Source organism: Takifugu rubripes, chromosome 2 (assembly GCF_901000725.2).
Source record: "Takifugu rubripes chromosome 2, fTakRub1.2, whole genome shotgun sequence".
NCBI lineage: Eukaryota > Metazoa > Chordata > Actinopteri > Tetraodontiformes > Tetraodontidae > Takifugu > Takifugu rubripes.
This window is the reverse complement of record NC_042286.1, coordinates 14,642,613-14,659,686: the sequence shown is the minus strand read 5'-3', so window position 1 is coordinate 14,659,686 and position 17,074 is coordinate 14,642,613. Positions and strand designations below refer to the sequence as shown.

General features: G+C 53.5%; 1 protein-coding gene and 2 long non-coding RNA genes across 9 annotated transcripts; 1 reads left to right on the top strand and 2 right to left on the bottom strand.

Moving 5' to 3' along the window:
• Positions 1–233: 233 nt before the first annotated feature.
• LOC115247324 (uncharacterized) lies at positions 234–3,085 on the bottom strand. The gene is made up of 3 exons (XR_003886383.1): positions 2,817–3,085; positions 2,402–2,730; positions 234–352 (listed from the first exon to the last, which is right to left on the bottom strand). It is a non-coding gene; the product is annotated as an uncharacterized lncRNA (long non-coding RNA).
• dctn1b (dynactin 1b) lies at positions 3,084–16,999 on the top strand. Of its 6 annotated transcripts, none has more exons than XM_029827970.1 (32): positions 3,084–3,925; positions 5,077–5,319; positions 5,440–5,518; positions 5,713–5,744; positions 6,384–6,422; positions 8,396–8,413; positions 9,700–9,720; positions 10,028–10,204; positions 10,754–10,777; positions 10,985–11,182; positions 11,264–11,468; positions 11,574–11,652; positions 11,730–11,889; positions 11,963–12,067; positions 12,139–12,330; positions 12,404–12,520; positions 12,587–12,739; positions 12,808–12,968; positions 13,048–13,216; positions 13,289–13,357; positions 13,434–13,646; positions 13,735–13,896; positions 14,003–14,134; positions 14,217–14,345; positions 14,418–14,560; positions 14,622–14,785; positions 14,880–14,891; positions 15,232–15,359; positions 15,436–15,622; positions 15,685–15,758; positions 15,830–15,919; positions 16,016–16,999. In XM_029827970.1, exons 1-32 carry the CDS (start codon positions 3,890–3,892, stop codon positions 16,151–16,153), a joined length of 3,849 nt encoding a protein of 1,282 aa, XP_029683830.1. In that variant the 5' UTR covers positions 3,084–3,889; the 3' UTR covers positions 16,154–16,999. The 6 variants fall into 6 exon arrangements, with proteins under 6 accessions (XP_029683830.1, XP_029683821.1, XP_029683853.1 ...); XM_029827961.1 differs by having other exon boundaries at positions 6,381–6,422; XM_029827993.1 differs by lacking the exon at positions 10,754–10,777.
• LOC115247328 (uncharacterized) lies at positions 6,750–7,442 on the bottom strand. 2 transcript variants are annotated; one of them, XR_003886388.1, is made up of 3 exons: positions 7,348–7,442; positions 7,032–7,303; positions 6,750–6,793 (listed from the first exon to the last, which is right to left on the bottom strand). It is a non-coding gene; the product is annotated as an uncharacterized lncRNA (long non-coding RNA). The 2 variants fall into 2 exon arrangements; XR_003886387.1 differs by lacking the exon at positions 6,750–6,793 and adding an exon at positions 6,947–6,980.
• Positions 17,000–17,074: the final 75 nt, after the last annotated feature.

Below are 17,074 nucleotides of genomic sequence, written 5' to 3'. Positions count from 1 at the left end.
TAGTGAAATGGTGGGTTTTCATCATTAGCAAATTATCTATTCCTCATCAGAGAGGCAGGCCCCTGTAGACTGGTCCGGGTCAGGCATTAGTTCGGACACCTCAGTTATGGACCGCATCATCATGGATGGAAGTCTCCTGGACCGGGTCCGGCATCAGTTCGGACACCTCAGTCATGGACTGGGTCCTTTGCCTCATGGATGGAAGTCGCCTGGACCGGCTCAGGCATCCGTTCCGACACCTCAGTCATGGACTGGGTCCTTCGCATCATGGATGGAAGTCGCCTGGACCGGGTCAGGCATCCGTTCGGACACCTCAGTCATGGACCGGGTCCTTCGCATCATGGATGGAAGTCTGTGAGGGACGCAGCCGAGTCGCGAATAAGGACACAAAAAGGTAAAACTAGACCGCACATGGCGGAGAAAGCTTAATTAAAAGCACAAACACACACTTGTCTCGACATGATATCTGATTAAATTAGCACGATAAGAGGTGATAGTGGATGAGGTGAGCAGGTGGAATCCGAGTGTCAGTGTATCGGTGTCGGAGGGACGCTTTATAGCACTGGCAGTCGTTAAAAATTCAACCTTTTCACGTTTGAAATACATTGTTAATATTATTATTGCAGGAAGTAATATTACAGCTGTATGATCAGCTTCCGTTGGTTATGGTGCGGGCTGTGGGGACGCATAAATTAAATTGAAGTAGATCTCCACTGGTTTAAATTGAATGAATTATATGTAATCATATTTAATTTAGATAGCGGGAGAGAGACCTTCGCTTCGTCCTGGATGCGCACTCGGCTCCGATTTCTCCTGCCCATCAGCCATAAAAGGACTTTTTAAAAGGACAGTTCAGAGAGGCGGCAGGTTTTCCTCGCACCGCTAGATGGCGGTAAAGGACCGATCGGTTACAGATCGGTGATCGATTTTTATCCAGTTGGTCATTTTTTTATATATGTAATTTATCTTTGAGTCTAGTCCGAACACCAACAGTGTGAACAGAGAAGTATCACCTATGTTTGACTGCACGGCTGCTTCTTTAATGACTACAGTGTGAGTGGGAGGCAGTACATTAAATATGGATCATCTAAAAATAATTCTGTTTTTGTTTTTGTTCCTGTTTAGCAGCTACCCTCTGCTGGTGCAGCCTCCCTTCTGGCCAGGCTGAGGAGCTGAAGCTGCTGTAGCTGCTGCTGCTAATGTAGCTGCTGCTGCTGCTGCTGCTGTAGCTGCTGCTGCTAATGTAGCTGCTGCTGCTGCTAATGTAGCTGCTGCTAATGTAGCTGCTGCTGCTGCTGTAGCTGCTGCTGCTAATGTAGCTGCTGCTGCTGCTAATGTAGCTGCTGCTGCTGTAGCTGCTGCTGTTGCTGCTGCTGCTGTAGCTGCTGCTGCTGTAGCTGCTGCTGTAGCTGCTGCTGTAGCTGCTGCTGCTGTAGCTGCTGCTGCTGTAGCTGCTGCTGCTGTAGCTGCTGCTGCTGTAGCTGCTGCAGCTGCTGCTGCTGTAGCTGCAGCTGCTGCTGCTGCTGCTGCTGCTGTAGCTGCTGCTGCTGCTGTAGCTGCTGCTGCTGTAGCTGCTGCTGCTGCTGTAGCTGCTGCTGCTGCTGCTGTAGCTGCTGCTGCTGCTGTAGCTGCTGCTGCTGCTGTAGCTGCTGCTGCTGTAGCTGCTGCTGCTGTAGCTGCTGCTGCTGTAGCTGCTGCAGCTGCTGCTGCTGTAGCTGCAGCTGCTGCTGCTGCTGCTGCTGTAGCTGCTGCTGCTGCTGTAGCTGCTGCTGCTGTAGCTGCTGCTGCTGCTGTAGCTGCTGCTGCTGCTGCTGTAGCTGCTGCTGCTGCTGTAGCTGCTGCTGCTGCTGTAGCTGCTGCTGCTGTAGCTGCTGCTGCTGTAGCTGCTGCTGCTGTAGCTGCTGCTGCTGTAGCTGCTGCTGCTGCTGCAGCTGCTGCTGCTGCTGTAGCTGCTGCTGCTGTAGCTGCTGCTGCTGTAGCTGCTGCTGCTGTAGCTGCTGCTGCTGCTGTAGCTGCTGCTGCTGCTGCTGCTGTAGCTGCTGCTGCTGCTGTAGCTGCTGCTGCTGCTGTAGCTTCTGCTGCTGTAGCTGCTGCTGCTGCTGTAGCTGCTGCTGCTGCTGTAGCTTCTGCTGCTGTAGCTGCTGCTGCTGCTGTAGCTGCTGCTGCTGCTGTAGCTGCTGCTGAAGCACTTTCCTCTCTCATTGGTTGTTGTTGTTCAGGCTGGTTGTGTGTTTGGGCCCTCTGCTTTGCCCCCCCCCCCCCCCACACACACACACACACCCTTTCTCCTGCTATATTCCAGTCGGTACCCTTAAATCAGTGGTTCCTAGCCTGGGTTCGATCGAACCTCAGGGGTTTGGTGAGTCGGTCTCAGGGGTCTGGCGGAGGTCAAGACACCCACCTGTATCCGTGCTGACGCCCCGCTGGGCCACAGGTGATCTGCTCGGCCTGCAGGGAATTTGGTGCTCGGTCGTCGACTTGTGGCTGTTGTGTTGGTACGTCTGTGGTTTCTTCCTCCATATTTGGATCCGGCTGGGAGTCAGCGTCCAAGTTGAGCCGTTCTGGTCCTGCACCGACTAAACCAAGGCAGCGGCTCCTAAAGCGGCGTGGAGGCGGGCGACAGGAGCGCCACGCTTGCTGAGTTGGAGGCCAAGACTCGAACAGACGGATCCTCTGCTAGTTTTATTCTTTGAGCCGCGGTGTTGGTGCACGGTTCATTTTAGGCACCAGCTAAATATGAAGGCAAGGTTCAGGAGCTCTGTTAGAAAAGTTAGAAAAGCTACTTTTGGACTAAAACTAAAAATCTGCCACCTCACCGAATCCCTTTTCTAGTGTAGAAACAGGAAATGTGCATCATGTTCCTCCTCTCCAGCCTGTTCCTGATCCTGGTTCTTCATCCCAAAAAGCTTCCACACACAAACTTCTGCAGCGTCGGAATTCTTTGCAAAAAGAGCCGACAAAGGAAGCAGAGGAGGGAGAATTGGGAGAGGCCAGCCGTGCGGTTGGTGATCAAGGCTGATAAAGGAGGGCTAATCCGGCCTCTGTGCTGCAGCTCAGTGTTCTGGCACCATCTGGGCCTTTTGTGTGCAGGGAGACGGTATCGGACCGGGCTGAGCTGCACAGTGCTGACCGCCCCCTGACGCTGATGAAACCTGCCCCAGATGCAGCCAAGGCCCTTTTTAGACCGTCCGCCTTCTTTTCTTTTCTACATTTTTAACAGGACGTAGAAAAAAAACGGAGGCTCTGACGGGTGTCAGACGCCTCTGGGACGATCAGCTGTTCCAGGAGAGGGTTTCACTCCCAACGCGTCCTAAAAGCAGGTCGTACGGACCTTCAGTAACCTGACAGAACTGAAAATATCTCTCTCACACACACACACTCACACACACACACTCACACACACACACACACACACACACACACCCTGTAGACTGCTGTGTGCGCGCTCTAAACCGGCTCCGCTGATGACGGACGGACTTTTGCATGAAACTGCTCTTTGATCAGACACAAAGCAGTCTTGGGGCCCAACAGAAACCACCCATAATGAAGGCAGATCCAGGCGTGCGGGGGGGGGGGACGGCGGGCGCTAGGACCCAGCTGCTCCGGCGGGCCTGGACCTCCCTCCCTCCCTCCTGCCTGACTCTAGCGCAGCGCTCAGACGATGCATTCAGGGCCGACTGAGCCTCGCTGCTCTTTTCTGTCTCCTGGCTGCTGCCGAGTCACTGGAGGAGGTTTTAAAGTTCTGAGTGGACCCAACAGGCCCACTGGGAGGTGGTGCGGGAGGGGGGGATGATTCTGCAGAGGGAGAGACGGACGCTCCGGTAGCACCAACACATCCACAACATCCTCTTTGGCTCGCCACGGTAACGCTCGCTCGCAGCTCAGACGGATGATGTCACAGTCGAGGAGGAACGTGCACCCCCGGGTGAGTGTGCGGGTCGGTCCCGAGGATGTCTGTGGTCTTTAGGTTCTGCTCAGAGCCCTGTTGCTGGCTCCGGTTCTGCTCCGCCTCAGCCTCACATTCCTCTGTCTGCTTCGTCACCTCTTTGTTCGGCCCCGACCCCCCCCGGCCCCGGCCCCGACCCCCCCCCCGGCCCCGGCCCCGGCCCCGACCCACCCCGGCCCCGACCCCCCCCCGGCTTCGCCGTGGCCCCGTGTTGGGACCCTCTGATCATGTGGCTCTTTGAACCTGCTGGCCTGGTTCTCCAGAAGCGTTTGGTTCCTGGCGGACCCACGACCGGTGAAGGTGGCAGGACTTGCTGGGTCCCTGGAACTGTGAGGGGGTTCACCAGGACCTTCAAAGCTCCCAGATCGTTGCTCAGCACCGGTTCTGACGGCTCGGATCAGCACTTTTACCACTGTTAGCATGAAACAACCTCCCTGTTCTGTTCCTCTGGTGTCGGCTTGTGTTGACTGAATAATTCAGTGTGTCCTCATTGGGTCGCCTTCCAGCACATCACACCAGAACCTCCAAAACGCTTCAGTTCTGTTTCCTAAAGCAGAAGCTGGATTCTGACCCAAAGAGGAACAATTGCTAACAGATGAGCAGAATCAGCGTGAGCGGAGGAGTCAGTCCCGTCTGCTTCTGTCCTCTGGACATGAATTATGAGTCGGGATCATTAGAATTTCAGTAACGATGGGAATTGGGGAGACACACGTGTGGAGCGGAGGAAAAGGTTCTGGTAGCACTGTTGGATGAAGCAGGATTGTGGATAATTGTGGGGACAGATGAGACGTAAACAGGAGGAATTGTGGGTGATTAGACCACCAAGCGTGTGAGGAGCTCCTAACTGGGAGATTATGTTCAACAAAGAACTCTGTATGTCTCCACATTCCAGCATTTCCTTATAGGTCTGCTGGTCCTGCTGTAAGACCTGGAAGTATGCGTGTTGGTTCTGATAGCTGGAGCCGGGTGGCTGTTCTGCTGAGTCACCGTTGGTCTGAGTTCTGCTTCTGCACTTTGATGAGATCATGTTTGAGTTGGTGGATTTAACAGAGGAATCAGCTGAAAATTGAAAATCTCACTTTGAAATGAGCAACTATTCAGATTAAAAATGCCGCGTCATCCCTCCCCAGACCGGCAGCAGCAGGATGAGCTCAGACGGGGGCGGCCGGCCCGTCAAAGTGGGCTCCCCGGTGGAGGTGATCGGCAAGGGGCAGCGCGGCACCGTGGCCTTCATCGGCAACACCCTCTTCGCCTCTGGGAAGTGGGTGGGAGTGATCCTGGACGAGGCCAAGGGCAAGAACGACGGCACCGTGCAGGGCAAGCGCTACTTCACCTGCGAGGAGAACCACGGGATATTTGTGCGACAGTCGCAGGTAAACGGCACCGCTCAGGTCCTGAGGACTCGGCGTGTCCGTCCTCCAGTGACTGGACCGTCAGAACCTTCAGGAACCTGCACCAGGATCAGCTGATCTAGTTGGATGCTCCTGTTTCAGATCCAGCTGGTCGACGATGGAGCAGACACGACCTCCCCAGAGACCCCTGAGCCGGGCGCTGGCAAGGCTCTCAAACGAGGTACAGGAGGGGCTTGATGAGGGGCTTAATGAGGGGCTTGATGAGGGTCATAACGAGGGTCATAACGAGGGGCACGACCTTTAGGCTCGTTACACATCGTTGACACTCGTGTCCTCGGCCGATTTAACCTGCAGAAGATAAATGATCCCTGATCCCTGGAGCTGCTCCCTCACTGTCTCTTTTTATGCCCTCAGAGATCCTGGAGTCGTCCAAGACGACCAAACTGGTGAGTTGGCCGGTGCTGCATATTATGGGCTGTTACCTTGTTTGGTTAACGTGTGATACAGGAATTGATTGTTTTATGGACTAAAACATTTCTTTTAAAGGATAAGAAATAATCTGTACACTTGGATATCTAATCTTTTATACTGATAAGAGATTCTTGAACACTTTAGAAGTCGGGACTGTTTTTACACGTCGCACCTGCCGGCGCCCAGCAGGGGGCGCTGTCGCCCACAGTAAAACTACAACAGAAAAACTTTATTCTTCTTCCCAAAATTTAGAAGTTTGGTCCCTTAAACGTCAGTTTTTTTTCTATTTTTGCATTTACTATGTTTACATTTTGTTGGTAAAGCAAATATTTCCCTTTTTTCTTTTTGTGCTGATGATGGAATCTGAACCCAGCTGCTCGCTCTCAAACGTCCTCATATAAAACAACTAATTTTGATTTTTGTGTGAGAAGGATGAATTTTGTGTGTGTGAAAGTGCAATGTTGGTTTCTGGGTGAGCCCCCGGTCAGTGCCCCCCCCCCCCAGTCCCCGGTCCCCCCCCCCCAGCATGCATCAGACGAACCTTTAACATCCACCGTTCCTCCTCTCCTCCCTCATTTCCTTCCCTTCTTCCCTTCTTCCCTTCAACCAAGCAGCGAGGAATGAAGCCCAAAAAGGTGGAGCATGTTTCTCTGGTACTGCTGATGTTATGCTGATGGTTGTGGTCGCCGTGGCAACTGTGGCTCTGAATGGCCTTGCTGCTGCATGGCACCTGGGCCCCGTTGCTCATTTAGCTGAGCTGCTGTGAGTGGCTGGATGGAGGTGTCACCTGTGTCCATCATAGCATCGCACTCATCATGTCACCTGTGTCCATCATGTCATCACTCATCATGTCACCTGTGTCCATCATGTCATCACTCATCATGTCACCTGTGTCCATCATGTCATCACACTCATCATGTCACCTGTGTCCATCATGTCATCACTCATCATGTCACCTGTGTCCATCATGTCATCACACTCATCATGTCACCTGTGTCCGTCATGTCATCACTCATCATGTCACCTGTGTCCATCATGTCATCACACTCATCATGTCACCTGTGTCCATCATGTCATCACACTCATCATGTCACCTGTGTCCACCATGTCATCACTCATCATGTCACCTGTGTCCGTCATGTCATCACTCATCACGTCACCTGTGTCCGTCACGTCACCTGTGTCCACCATGTCATCACTCATCATGTCACCTGTGTCCGTCATGTCATCACTCATCATGTCACCTGTGTCCATCACGTCACCTGTGTCCGTCATGTCACCTGACCGCTGCTCTCGTGTGTCTCGCCTCTGCTTTGCCTCAATGTGCACCAGCCTCCATGTTGACATCCCAGTAACGTCGTCTTTAACGTCAGTAATCGGCCCGATATCGTCTGATAGATCAGATCATCGTGATCATCTTCAATGGTGCCTGATGAGTCAAGTCAGGGAAACTGCCTTTGGCTGGTGCCGAGTCGTCCCCGAGGACAGAACTGAGCCAGAACTGAGCCAGACCTGAGCCAGACCTGAGCCAGACCTGAGCCAGAACTGAGCCAGACCTGAGCCAGACCTGAGCCAGACCTGCTTCAGGGGCTCCTGTGAGAGCAGGTCAGCTGGTTCCAGGTGCTGCTCAGGTTCCGGCCACAATAGTGGCAGTAAATAATCCTCGTATTGGGCTGTTGGACCTGGCTGATGATGGGTTTCTGATCCACAGAACACAGAACAAATCCTCCTTTATGTGCCGGTGCTGGAGGTTCTGGTGCTCTTCATCCTGAGATGAAGCCGACCCGTTTCTCCTCTCTGTCCTGCTGGTGACACCAGAGGTGTCGTGATGCGTCTGACCCGACCCAGCTTCCTGTCTGTGGCAACATTTGTCCACCAAGTATTTGAGGTTTAATCTCATTAGAGAATCCGGATTCTTCACACGGAACCAGATGTTGGGACATTTAGGAGAAAAGAACTCCAACAATCACTGAAACAAACAGAACGAGCAGGAAATCAAAACCATCAACAAATGCAGAACCTTGTTCAGATCTTCACTCTAATGGGATGAGCTCATTCCATCCCATAGGGAGGAGGAGTGTTGCTAGGAGACACCAAAGGCTTGCATCACTCATTTCTGCTCCATTTCTAAAACCAACCTTCTGTCTCACATCACCCAGTCTCACCCTCCTGTCCCCGTCTGCCTGTGCTGGGTGGTCATGGGGGAGGGGGGGGGCAGTGATGTAATGCAGCAACAGACCGCTGGCAAATCAGTGAAGGGAGGGGGGGAGGGGAGGGGGGGAGGGGGCGTGGCCTGTGAGCAGCAGCAGGTCAGACGCTCGCTACACGAGATGTCACAGTCGTAGCCGGAGCAGAACGAGCAGGGAGGCGCCGGCCGAGGGTCGGGCGAAGAGAGGAGGAGGGCGGTAGTGACGGGGACGGGGAGGCGAGCCTGGGGGGGGAGGCGAGCCTGGGGAGGGAACAGCGCTTCGGCCATTTGCACCACCGCAGCTTCCCGGCCTGATCGTCTGCTCGTCTGTCTGTGGATCCGCCTCTTATCAGCCTTCTGTGTGTGCGTGTGTGTGTGCGTGTGTGTGCGTGCGTGCGTGTGTGTGCGTCTTCTTTCCCTGCCAAAATGATGAGGCAGACGCCTGCACCTCGAAAGGTAGAGACCTCCAGTTGATCCTCATCTTTTGGGATGTTGCCGCTGTCGGAGCCGACTCGGATTGATGGAAGTTTTAGTTTTGCTTCATTGGAGGGAAACTTCACCTGCAGCTTCTTTCTGCTCCACGTCTTCTTTTGCTAAATCATGCCGACCTTTCTGTTGGAGTTTATTTTTGGGCGGTTCTGTCTTCCGGGGTTTGATGTTTTCATGCAGCACCAGGAAACCTCGTGGTCCTGCTGATGTTTGCAGATGTTCCCCTGCTGCCGGTACGGTCTGTCCTGTTAGCTTAGCTCTGGTGCAGCTGTTAGCTAATGTCTGCTGAGGGGTCCAGTTCTAATCCCATAAAGATCGAGGAGATGGAGCCACAGACTCGGAGGAAGGTTGGTCACGACGGCCGGGACCCTGCAGAGACCCCAAGAGGTCTTTCTGGAGCTCTTCTCCCCACTGAATTAGAGGGAACGGGGTTGGGCTTCAGCATTATGGGATGGATCTGTGTGGTGGAGGTTTAATGTAACAGTTGTAATATAGATGAAAGCTAACAAACTGGGAGGCAAAATCTTTATTATAAATGATCAATTCCAGATGATACATTTAACTCCTGCTGAGTTAATTCATGTTGTCACCACACAGTGGTGAAGGGATGAGGAGGGATGAGTGAAGGGATGAGGAGGGATGAGGAGGGAAGGGATGAGGAGGGATGAGGAGGGATGAGTGAAGGGATGAGGAGGGATGAGGAGGGAAGGGATGAGGAGGGATGAGTGAAGGGATGAGGAGGGATGAGTGAAGGGATGAGGAGGGATGAGTGAAGGGATGAGGAGGGAAGGGATGAGGAGGGATGAGTGAAGGGATGAGGAGGGATGAGGAGGGAAGGGATGAGGAGGGATGAGTGAAGGGATGAGGAGGGATGAGTGAAGGGATGAGGAGGGATGAGTGAAGGGATGAGGAGCAATGAGGAGCTTTTCTTGAGGCCCTGAGTCTGAACTTTAGGGCGACAGGACAGTTGTCTGTCTGGTCCCAGCGGTGCCAGCCACAGCGTGTTATTTTAGATCATGTGACGAGGGGGCGGGGCCAGTGGGGGAAACAATGGCGTTCCCGGGCTGCTGCATGATAAACGATCCATTGTGATACAGATTTCAGACGCTTTTATGTTCCGGGTCAGTTGAGAATGATGTAGATTAATTTCACTCCTTTTGTCTGTAGAACTTTTGCTTCCGATCAGCGACCCTGACTGTGTTTCCTTCCTCTTTTCTTCCTCCACTGCCTTTATTTACCATCCTCTTCCTCAGACCACGGCCAGAAGGCCCAAGGTGAGCCCCGTCTTTAAACCCTTCAAGGCTGATTACTTCTGATATTTTCATGTGACCCTGTTGCTCTGCTGGACCGCGTGCGTGTGTGAGGGCTTGTTTTTAGCCGTAAAATCCCAAGATGACCTGGAAAACAGAATATTCAGCAGAATTAAATATTGTTAAGAAAAAAGGAAGTTGTTGGGTAGAAGCATTGGCTGATGTTCCAAACCAGGACAAAGCTCATGTGAGGTGCTTGTTGATCTCTTTATTCGTGTCTCCTTTGCTGTTTGTTAGCATTAGCATTAGCATTTTCTGCCTGTGTCTGCAGCAGCCTGGTCGTCCTGCAGCCTCCGGTGGGAAGGGCGCCGCCTCTGGCTCGGCCTCGGCCTCGGCCGGGGAGATGAGCAGCAGCGAGCCCAGCACGCCGGCTCAGACCCCTCTGGCCGCTCCCGTCATCCCAACCCTGCACTCACCAGGAAACCCTCCGCCGCCGCCCCCCAGCAAGGTCAGAGTCAGCCTCAGTCACTGCAGGTTCCATCTGGGTTCAACACAACCCAGGAAGTGTTCCACATCAGCATTCCTGATGAAAACAAGCAGCAGGTAAATCAGGGGTGGCAGCGTCCTCGTAGGTCGTAGAAATATACACTTTTTAAAGGCCGCCGCCATCCAGGCGCTCTGGGAATGAGCGTGATCTTCTGAGGTCCTGGAAATCCACTCGCCCAAAAACACTCTTATAAATATGTCGACTCTGGTGCTGGAGCTGAGGCCACCACAGATCTTTCAGACCTCACAAGTGCCTCAGAAGTTCTTCTGCACATTTCTAATCATTGCACCAGATCATTAATCATGGAGATGGATCTGCTGGCCCCAGAGGGAGCAGCTCGACGGGACAAAACCGTTTCAAAAGCCAAAAAGGGAATTTAAAAATGGATGTGGAGACGAACGATGCTGCGACCTTGGCCGGTCGGCTCAGGGTCGGTTCGTCTCTGTTGTCTGTTCGATAAGGAAACATCAGGGATTTCCACTCATTAGCTGCCCTTTTCTGTCTCATTAGGAGGACGTCACCATGGCAACACAGGTGCAGTTGATGCTTTGTGGGTCCTTCTGTTAACTGGTGTGAGCTGTAGTTGGCTTGACTCGTTCGTGTCCTCACCATGGCGACGCTTGTGTGTTGATGTGGATTAACAGCAAACTTCTGGTTTGGAAGGTTCTGCCTGAGCCGCTTCAGGCGTTCAGTTCTTACTGAGGAAGAACCATCATGAAAGTTCTCCTCCCACCTGCTCAGGAGGAGGAGGCCCTCCGCGGACAGGTGAAGGACCTGGAGGAGAAGCTGGAGACGCTGAAGATGAAGCGGACAGAGGACAAGGCCAAACTGAAGGAGCTGGAGAAGCACAAGATCCAGCTGGAGCAGCTGCAGGAGTGGAAGACCAAGATGCAGGAGCAGCAGGCAGAGCTTCAGAAACATCTGAAAGAGGCCAAGAGGGTGAGGAGCAACAGGCGGGAAGTCACGGGAAATGTAATAATGGTGCCTTTAAAATGAATGTGGCTTGTTTCTTGTGAGTAGGAGGCCAAGGAGGCCATGGAGGCGAAGGAACGTTACATGGAGGAGATGTCAGACACAGCAGACGCAATAGAAATGGCCACGCTAGACAAGGAGATGGCTGAGGAGCGGGCCGAGTCTCTGCAGCTGGAGGTCGACTCCCTCAAGGAGAGAGTGGATGAGCTCACCATGGACCTGGAGATCCTCAAGCACGAGATCGAGGAGAAAGGTAGAACCAAGCTGAGACCTTATTTGGACACTTCCAGGCCCACCGGCATGATGGTGAGCTGGTATTCCTCCGAGTCTCAGCGGCTCTTTTTCTGGGGTTCCTCAGGTTCAGATGGTGCTGCCTCCAGTTACCAGGTGAAGCAGCTGGAGGAGCAGAACGGCAGACTGAAGGAAGCGCTGGTCAGGTGGGCTGGAACGAGCACGGATGTGCCTGTGATCCTTAGTTTGCTCCTCCTGAACGTGCCTCCCTCGCCTGTGCCAGGATGCGTGATCTCTCGGCGTCAGAGAAGCAGGAACACGTGAAGCTGCAGAAGCAGATGGAGAAGAAGAACATGGAGCTGGACACTCAGAGGAGCCAGAAGGAGAAACTGCAGGAAGAGATGGCGGCTGCAGAAAAGACCATCGACGAACTGAAAGAGCAGGTGAGTGTTCCAGCAGGTGGGAGGAGCAGGAGCAGGCGGAGACCTCGGTCACTGACCAGCGCCTCTGCTTTAGGTGGACGCAGCCTTGGGGGCAGAGGAGATGGTGGAGATGCTGACAGAGAGGAACCTGGACCTGGAGGAGAAAGTCCGGGAGCTGAGGGAGACGGTCACCGACCTGGTGTGTGATTTTTTTTGGATGGTTTGGTGGGAAATGGAGTCGCGAGCCGTGACAGGATCTCCATCTCTCAGGAAGCGATAAACGAGATGAACGATGAGCTGCAGGAGAACGCCAGAGAGACGGAACTGGAGCTGAGGGAGATGTTGGATCTGGGCGCTGCCAGAGTCCGAGAGGCGGAGAAACGGGTGGAGGCGTCGCAGGAGACCGTGGCCGATTACCAGCAGACCATCAAGAAATACCGCGAGCTCACGGCTCACCTGCAGGTACGGCGTGAAGACGGCGGCGGCCGAGACGGCAGCACGCCTCCGTGTCTCAGCCTCTTGGTTCCCGCTGCAGGAGGTGAACAGAGAGCTGACCAGTCAGCAGGAAGCGTCCGCAGAGCTGCAGCAGCAGCCGCCAGCGGAGATGTTTGATTTCAAGATCAAGTTCGCCGAGACGAAGGCCTACGCCAAGGTCAGATGGAGGAAACGCCTCGGGGTAGGGGTAGGGGTAGGCGTAACCTTGATTCGCTCTCCCCAGGCCATCGAGATGGAGCTGAGGAAGATGGAGGTGGGTCAGGCCAACAGGCACGTGTCCCTTCTGACCTCCTTCATGCCGGAGTCCTTCCTTCGCCACGGCGGCGATCACGACTGCATCCTGGTGCTGCTGCTCATCCCCAGACTCATTTGCAAGGTAGCTCTTTGTTTAACCGCGGCGGAAGCAGAAGCTGCAGGATCTGACGTGCCCCGATGCGTCTGCAGGCCGAGCTGATCGGCAAACAGGCTCAGGAGAAGTTTGACCTGCATGAGAACTGTGTGGAGCGGGCGGGGCTGCGGGGAGCTGCTGGCGAGCAGCTGAGCTTCGCCGGGGGTTTGGTCTACTCTCTGAGTCTGCTGCAGGCCACGCTCCACAGATACCAGCAGTACGTCCCAGCCAAAGTCACGCCAGGTTGATTTGGGTGCACGTGAACGGTCCTTTTTACAGTACTTGCTTCTGTTGAGGGCTCTGACCCAGTGCAGCGTGGAGGTCTACAAGAAGATCGGCGCTCTGTATCCCGAGATGAGCGTCCACGAGCGTTCCCTGGATTTCCTCATCGACCTGCTGCACAAAGACCAGCTGGACGAGACCGTCAACGTGGAGCCGCTGACCAAGGCGATTAAATACTATCAGGTTAGTGTTGACCAGCTCCGGTGCCGTTTGTGGGCTGTTTTACTCCGTCTGCCCCTCTCCTCCCTCCCTCAGCACCTCTACAGCATCCACCTGGCAGAGCAGCCTGAGGACTGCACCATGCAGCTGGCCGATCACATCAGAGTGAGTGGTCAGCCGCCGCCGCCGCCGCTCGCTCCCGGTGGCGCCCGTGGTCACCGCCTGCTCTTTCTGCGTGCAGTTTACCCAGAGTGCCCTGGACTGCATGGCGGTGGAGGTGGGGCGGCTCCGGGCCTTCCTGCACGTGGGTCAGGAGAAGGCCGACCTCGCCGTGCTGCTGAAAGACCTGGAGACGTCCTGCAGCGACATCCGACAGTTCTGCAAGAAGATCCGCAGGAGGATGCCCGGAACTGATGCTCCAGGCATCCCAGCAGCACTCAGCTTTGGACAGCAGGTAACTATGGCAACCAGACTCCTCACTTTTGTAAACTCCCGTTTGGTGAAGCGGAGATGTTTGACACCTGTCTTCGTTTTCCCCGGAGGTGTCGGACACCCTCTCCGAGTGCAGGAAACATCTCACCTGGGTGGTGGCCGTCCTGCAGGAGGTGGGGGCAGCCGGAGCTCAGATGATGTCACCTCTGGGTGAACAGGAGGGGCTGGCAGCTGGCAAAATGGAGGATGTGGCTTTTAAGGCTGGAGAGCAGGTAGAGGAAAACTGCACATGTGCTCTTCTAAACTCAGAAGCCCTTTAAAATCATCTGAAAGATGGATTGGAAGCACATCTGACCAACTGGCAGAAACCTGTTTCAGATCTATGGATCCCAGGGCGCCAACCCCTACGATTGCCTGCGTCAGTCCTGCAGTATCGTCATAGCAACAATGAACAAGATGGCCACTGCCATGCAGGAGGGAGAGTACGACTCCGAGAAGCCTCAAAATAAGGTGAGAGACCGAGACCCAGAAGCAGAAGCAGCTACTTCTGGTGCAGGTTCTGGTTGTGACAGGAAGCTGTGGTGCCCATCAGAACCCTCCACCCGTGGAAGTACGAGCGGCGGCTCTCCGGGCGGAAATCACAGATGCTGAAGGTCTCGGCCTGAAGCTGGAGGACAGAGAGACGGTCATCAAAGAGCTGAAGAAGTCGCTCAAGATCAAGGTCGGGCCAGCGTGGTGACGCCCAACCATTCAAGTTTGAAGGATCCGTTTGATTCTGGATTCCTGTCTTCAGGGGGAAGAGCTGAGCGAGGCCAACGTGCGCCTCAGCCTGCTGGAGAAGAAGCTGGACAGTTCGTCCAAAGACGCAGACGAACGAGTTGAGAAGATCCAGATTCAACTGGACGAGGCTCAGACTCTGCTGAAGAAGAAAGAGAGGTGAGGAGAGTTCAGACAGACGCACGTTGTGGACGCACGCCTACAGCCGTCCTGTCCACAGGGACTTCGAGGAGACCATGGACGCTCTGCAGGCCGACATCGACCAGCTGGAGTCTGAGAAGGCCGAGCTGAAGCAGCGGGTCAGCAGCCAGGCGAAGATGGGCCTCGAGGGCCGAGGAGGCGCCGCGTCTGGAATCGCTTCCATCGTGACGGGAATAGCAGGAGGTGAGAGGGGGGCGCACGTCACCATGGCGACGACGAGTTCGTGTCTGACAGGTTTTCACTTAACATCTTTCATGTCTCTGGTTTGTTGTTTCAGAGGAACAAAAAGGTATCTTACCTGCTTGTATCTTACCTGCTTGTATTCACACATGCTGATGATTCTGCATGTTTAATTCAGGATATCTGCAGGTCTTAAAGATTTAAATCCATTAACTTGTTCTAGTGTTCTTAAAGACACTGAAAAGGTCCTAATTTAATACGAACCCTGCAGATACTCTTTTACATTTAAATCTTCATCTAGTAAAGCATGTGCATCATTTTCCTGCATGGTCTTCATCATACTCATCACCAGGCTCATCAATGTTGCCTCAGGCTCAGTTAAACTTTAAGCATCAGCCAAGAGCAGCCAGTAGGTCCAGTGGTGGTCATGGTGTGTACCTGTTCTCCAGCAACCATGATGTCCGGCGTTGGCGCTGGTTCAGGCCTCCAGGTGGTTGATTCGCCGCTGCTGACTCAGCAGATTGAGGCTCAGAGACTCTGCATCAAGCACCTGAAGAATGAAAACAACAGACTGAAGGTTTGAAGGATATCAAGGCTGGAACTGAACCCAAAAACAAAAGCACATCATCATCCAAACATCTTCTCCCCTGCAGGCTGAGAAGATGCGCGCTCAGCTCGCCTCCCTGCCTCCCCTGCACGTGCCCAAGCTCCCCTCCAGGCAGGAGGGCCACCCTGAAGTGCTCTCCAGCGCCCTCTACCGCAAGGCCGACCAGCTCTTGGAAACACTTCTGCAGATGAGTGCTAACGTCAAGGTGGTGGACGTCACCGGGAGGTCTCCAGGTGAGTCAGCAGGAATTCATGAGCGCGTGCGTGAGGCTTCCTGAAACGTTTCTGTGCTACAGTGACACCTAGTGCCCAGCTGCTGGAACAGACGGCTCGGCTGCAGTCGCTGAGCGACACCCTGGCCAGGTTAAAGGTAATCACTCATCAGAGCCTCCTGCTGGCTCACCTCCGTCACCGTTGTGGTAAAATGATGCTCTTGTGCAGGACGAAGTTGCAGAGCACATCGTGAACCAGCAGCGTGGCGCTCGAGCCTCCTCAGATTTCGCCACCTTCCCCTCGACCTTGTTCGTTAAGGTGAAAGAACAAAATCGGGTCAAATTCTTGTCAAATATCACATTATCACCGCCGGAGCAATAAAATTAAGCATGTTGGGACGCACCGTCTCCGCAGGCGAAGGAGGAGAAGCAGGCCGACTCGGTGCTGGTGGGGCGAGTCATGGTGCCGTGTCCTCGCGGTCAGGAGCAGGTCCACCGCCTGGTTCTGCCGCAGCGCCAGCTGCAGAGGATCCACAGTCTGCTGCGGAGCTAAAACCGGCCTGTCCCGAGGGGCGCAGCACCCTCCAGCTTCACTTCTGCAGTCTGGGTTCGTTCCACGTTAATATCAGTAGAACTTTAAAAACGTCCCGGTTGACAGAACCAGGAAGGATCATGACGGCCGCGAGGCCTCCGGGTTGGTTCCTAAAGTGATCGGAAGATTCTGCATGATGCCTAACCCGCCCCCTCGTCGTGATGCTGCACCCGTTCGTCCAGAAATGTGAGCTACAGTCACAGGTTCTTGATGGCGTGTTGATGTAAATGTCGTCACTGTCGTGTGTCGTGTTCTTTGACTGGCTAAAGGGAAACAGGTGATTTAGAAGGAAAAGAACCCTCATTTTAATCCAAGCTGTTTTGCACAGATAATCCTGCACAGAGGCTTTAATTACACATAATCCTGATGTTCTGATTATTGACATGATTAATGTTAACATGCTGGTAGAACACTAATTGTAATAACGGTCCAGTTTAATTTGGTTGTATTTTACCTGTGCTGTAATCACATGTAAACATTTACATATGACTGGATTTTTTGAAGTTGGTGATTAATTTTTCTAATATTCCCATTTTGTCACCTTTACCTGCCTTATTTTACCTTTTAGACCAAACTTAATTTGATGCATGTTTGCCAAAGAGCCCCCCTTTAAGTGTTCTAATTAATTTATTTAATGACTATTTATGTCCATATCATAACTTAATTTAACGGTACATGCTCAGTGAAAACTGTAGATTTGTTATTTAACGTTTTGTAGCTGATCTGTGGCCTGCCTGTGATTCCTGATGTGACTTCCTGTTGTTGCACAGCTGCAAACATCTGCTCAATAAAGCCATTAAAGCAGCACGTTTGTCCTCGCTCGGCTACTTTAACAGTTTAATTCCAGCTGAAACTGAACACGCAGCTCGATGTTTTAAAAAG

What these genes read in the sequence shown, in the direction of transcription:
- dctn1b (XM_029827961.1), top strand. Translation starts at nt 3,890, where the DNA reads ATGATGTCACAGTCGAGGAGGAACGTGCACCCCCGG. An exon ending in CGTCCAAGACGACCAAACTG is followed by an intron (nt 5,745 to 6,380) that starts GTGAGTTGGCCG and finishes CCTTCAACCAAG; the next exon opens with CAGCGAGGAATGAAGCCCAA. An exon ending in CGCCGCCGCCCCCCAGCAAG is followed by an intron (nt 10,205 to 10,753) that starts GTCAGAGTCAGC and finishes CTGTCTCATTAG; the next exon opens with GAGGACGTCACCATGGCAAC.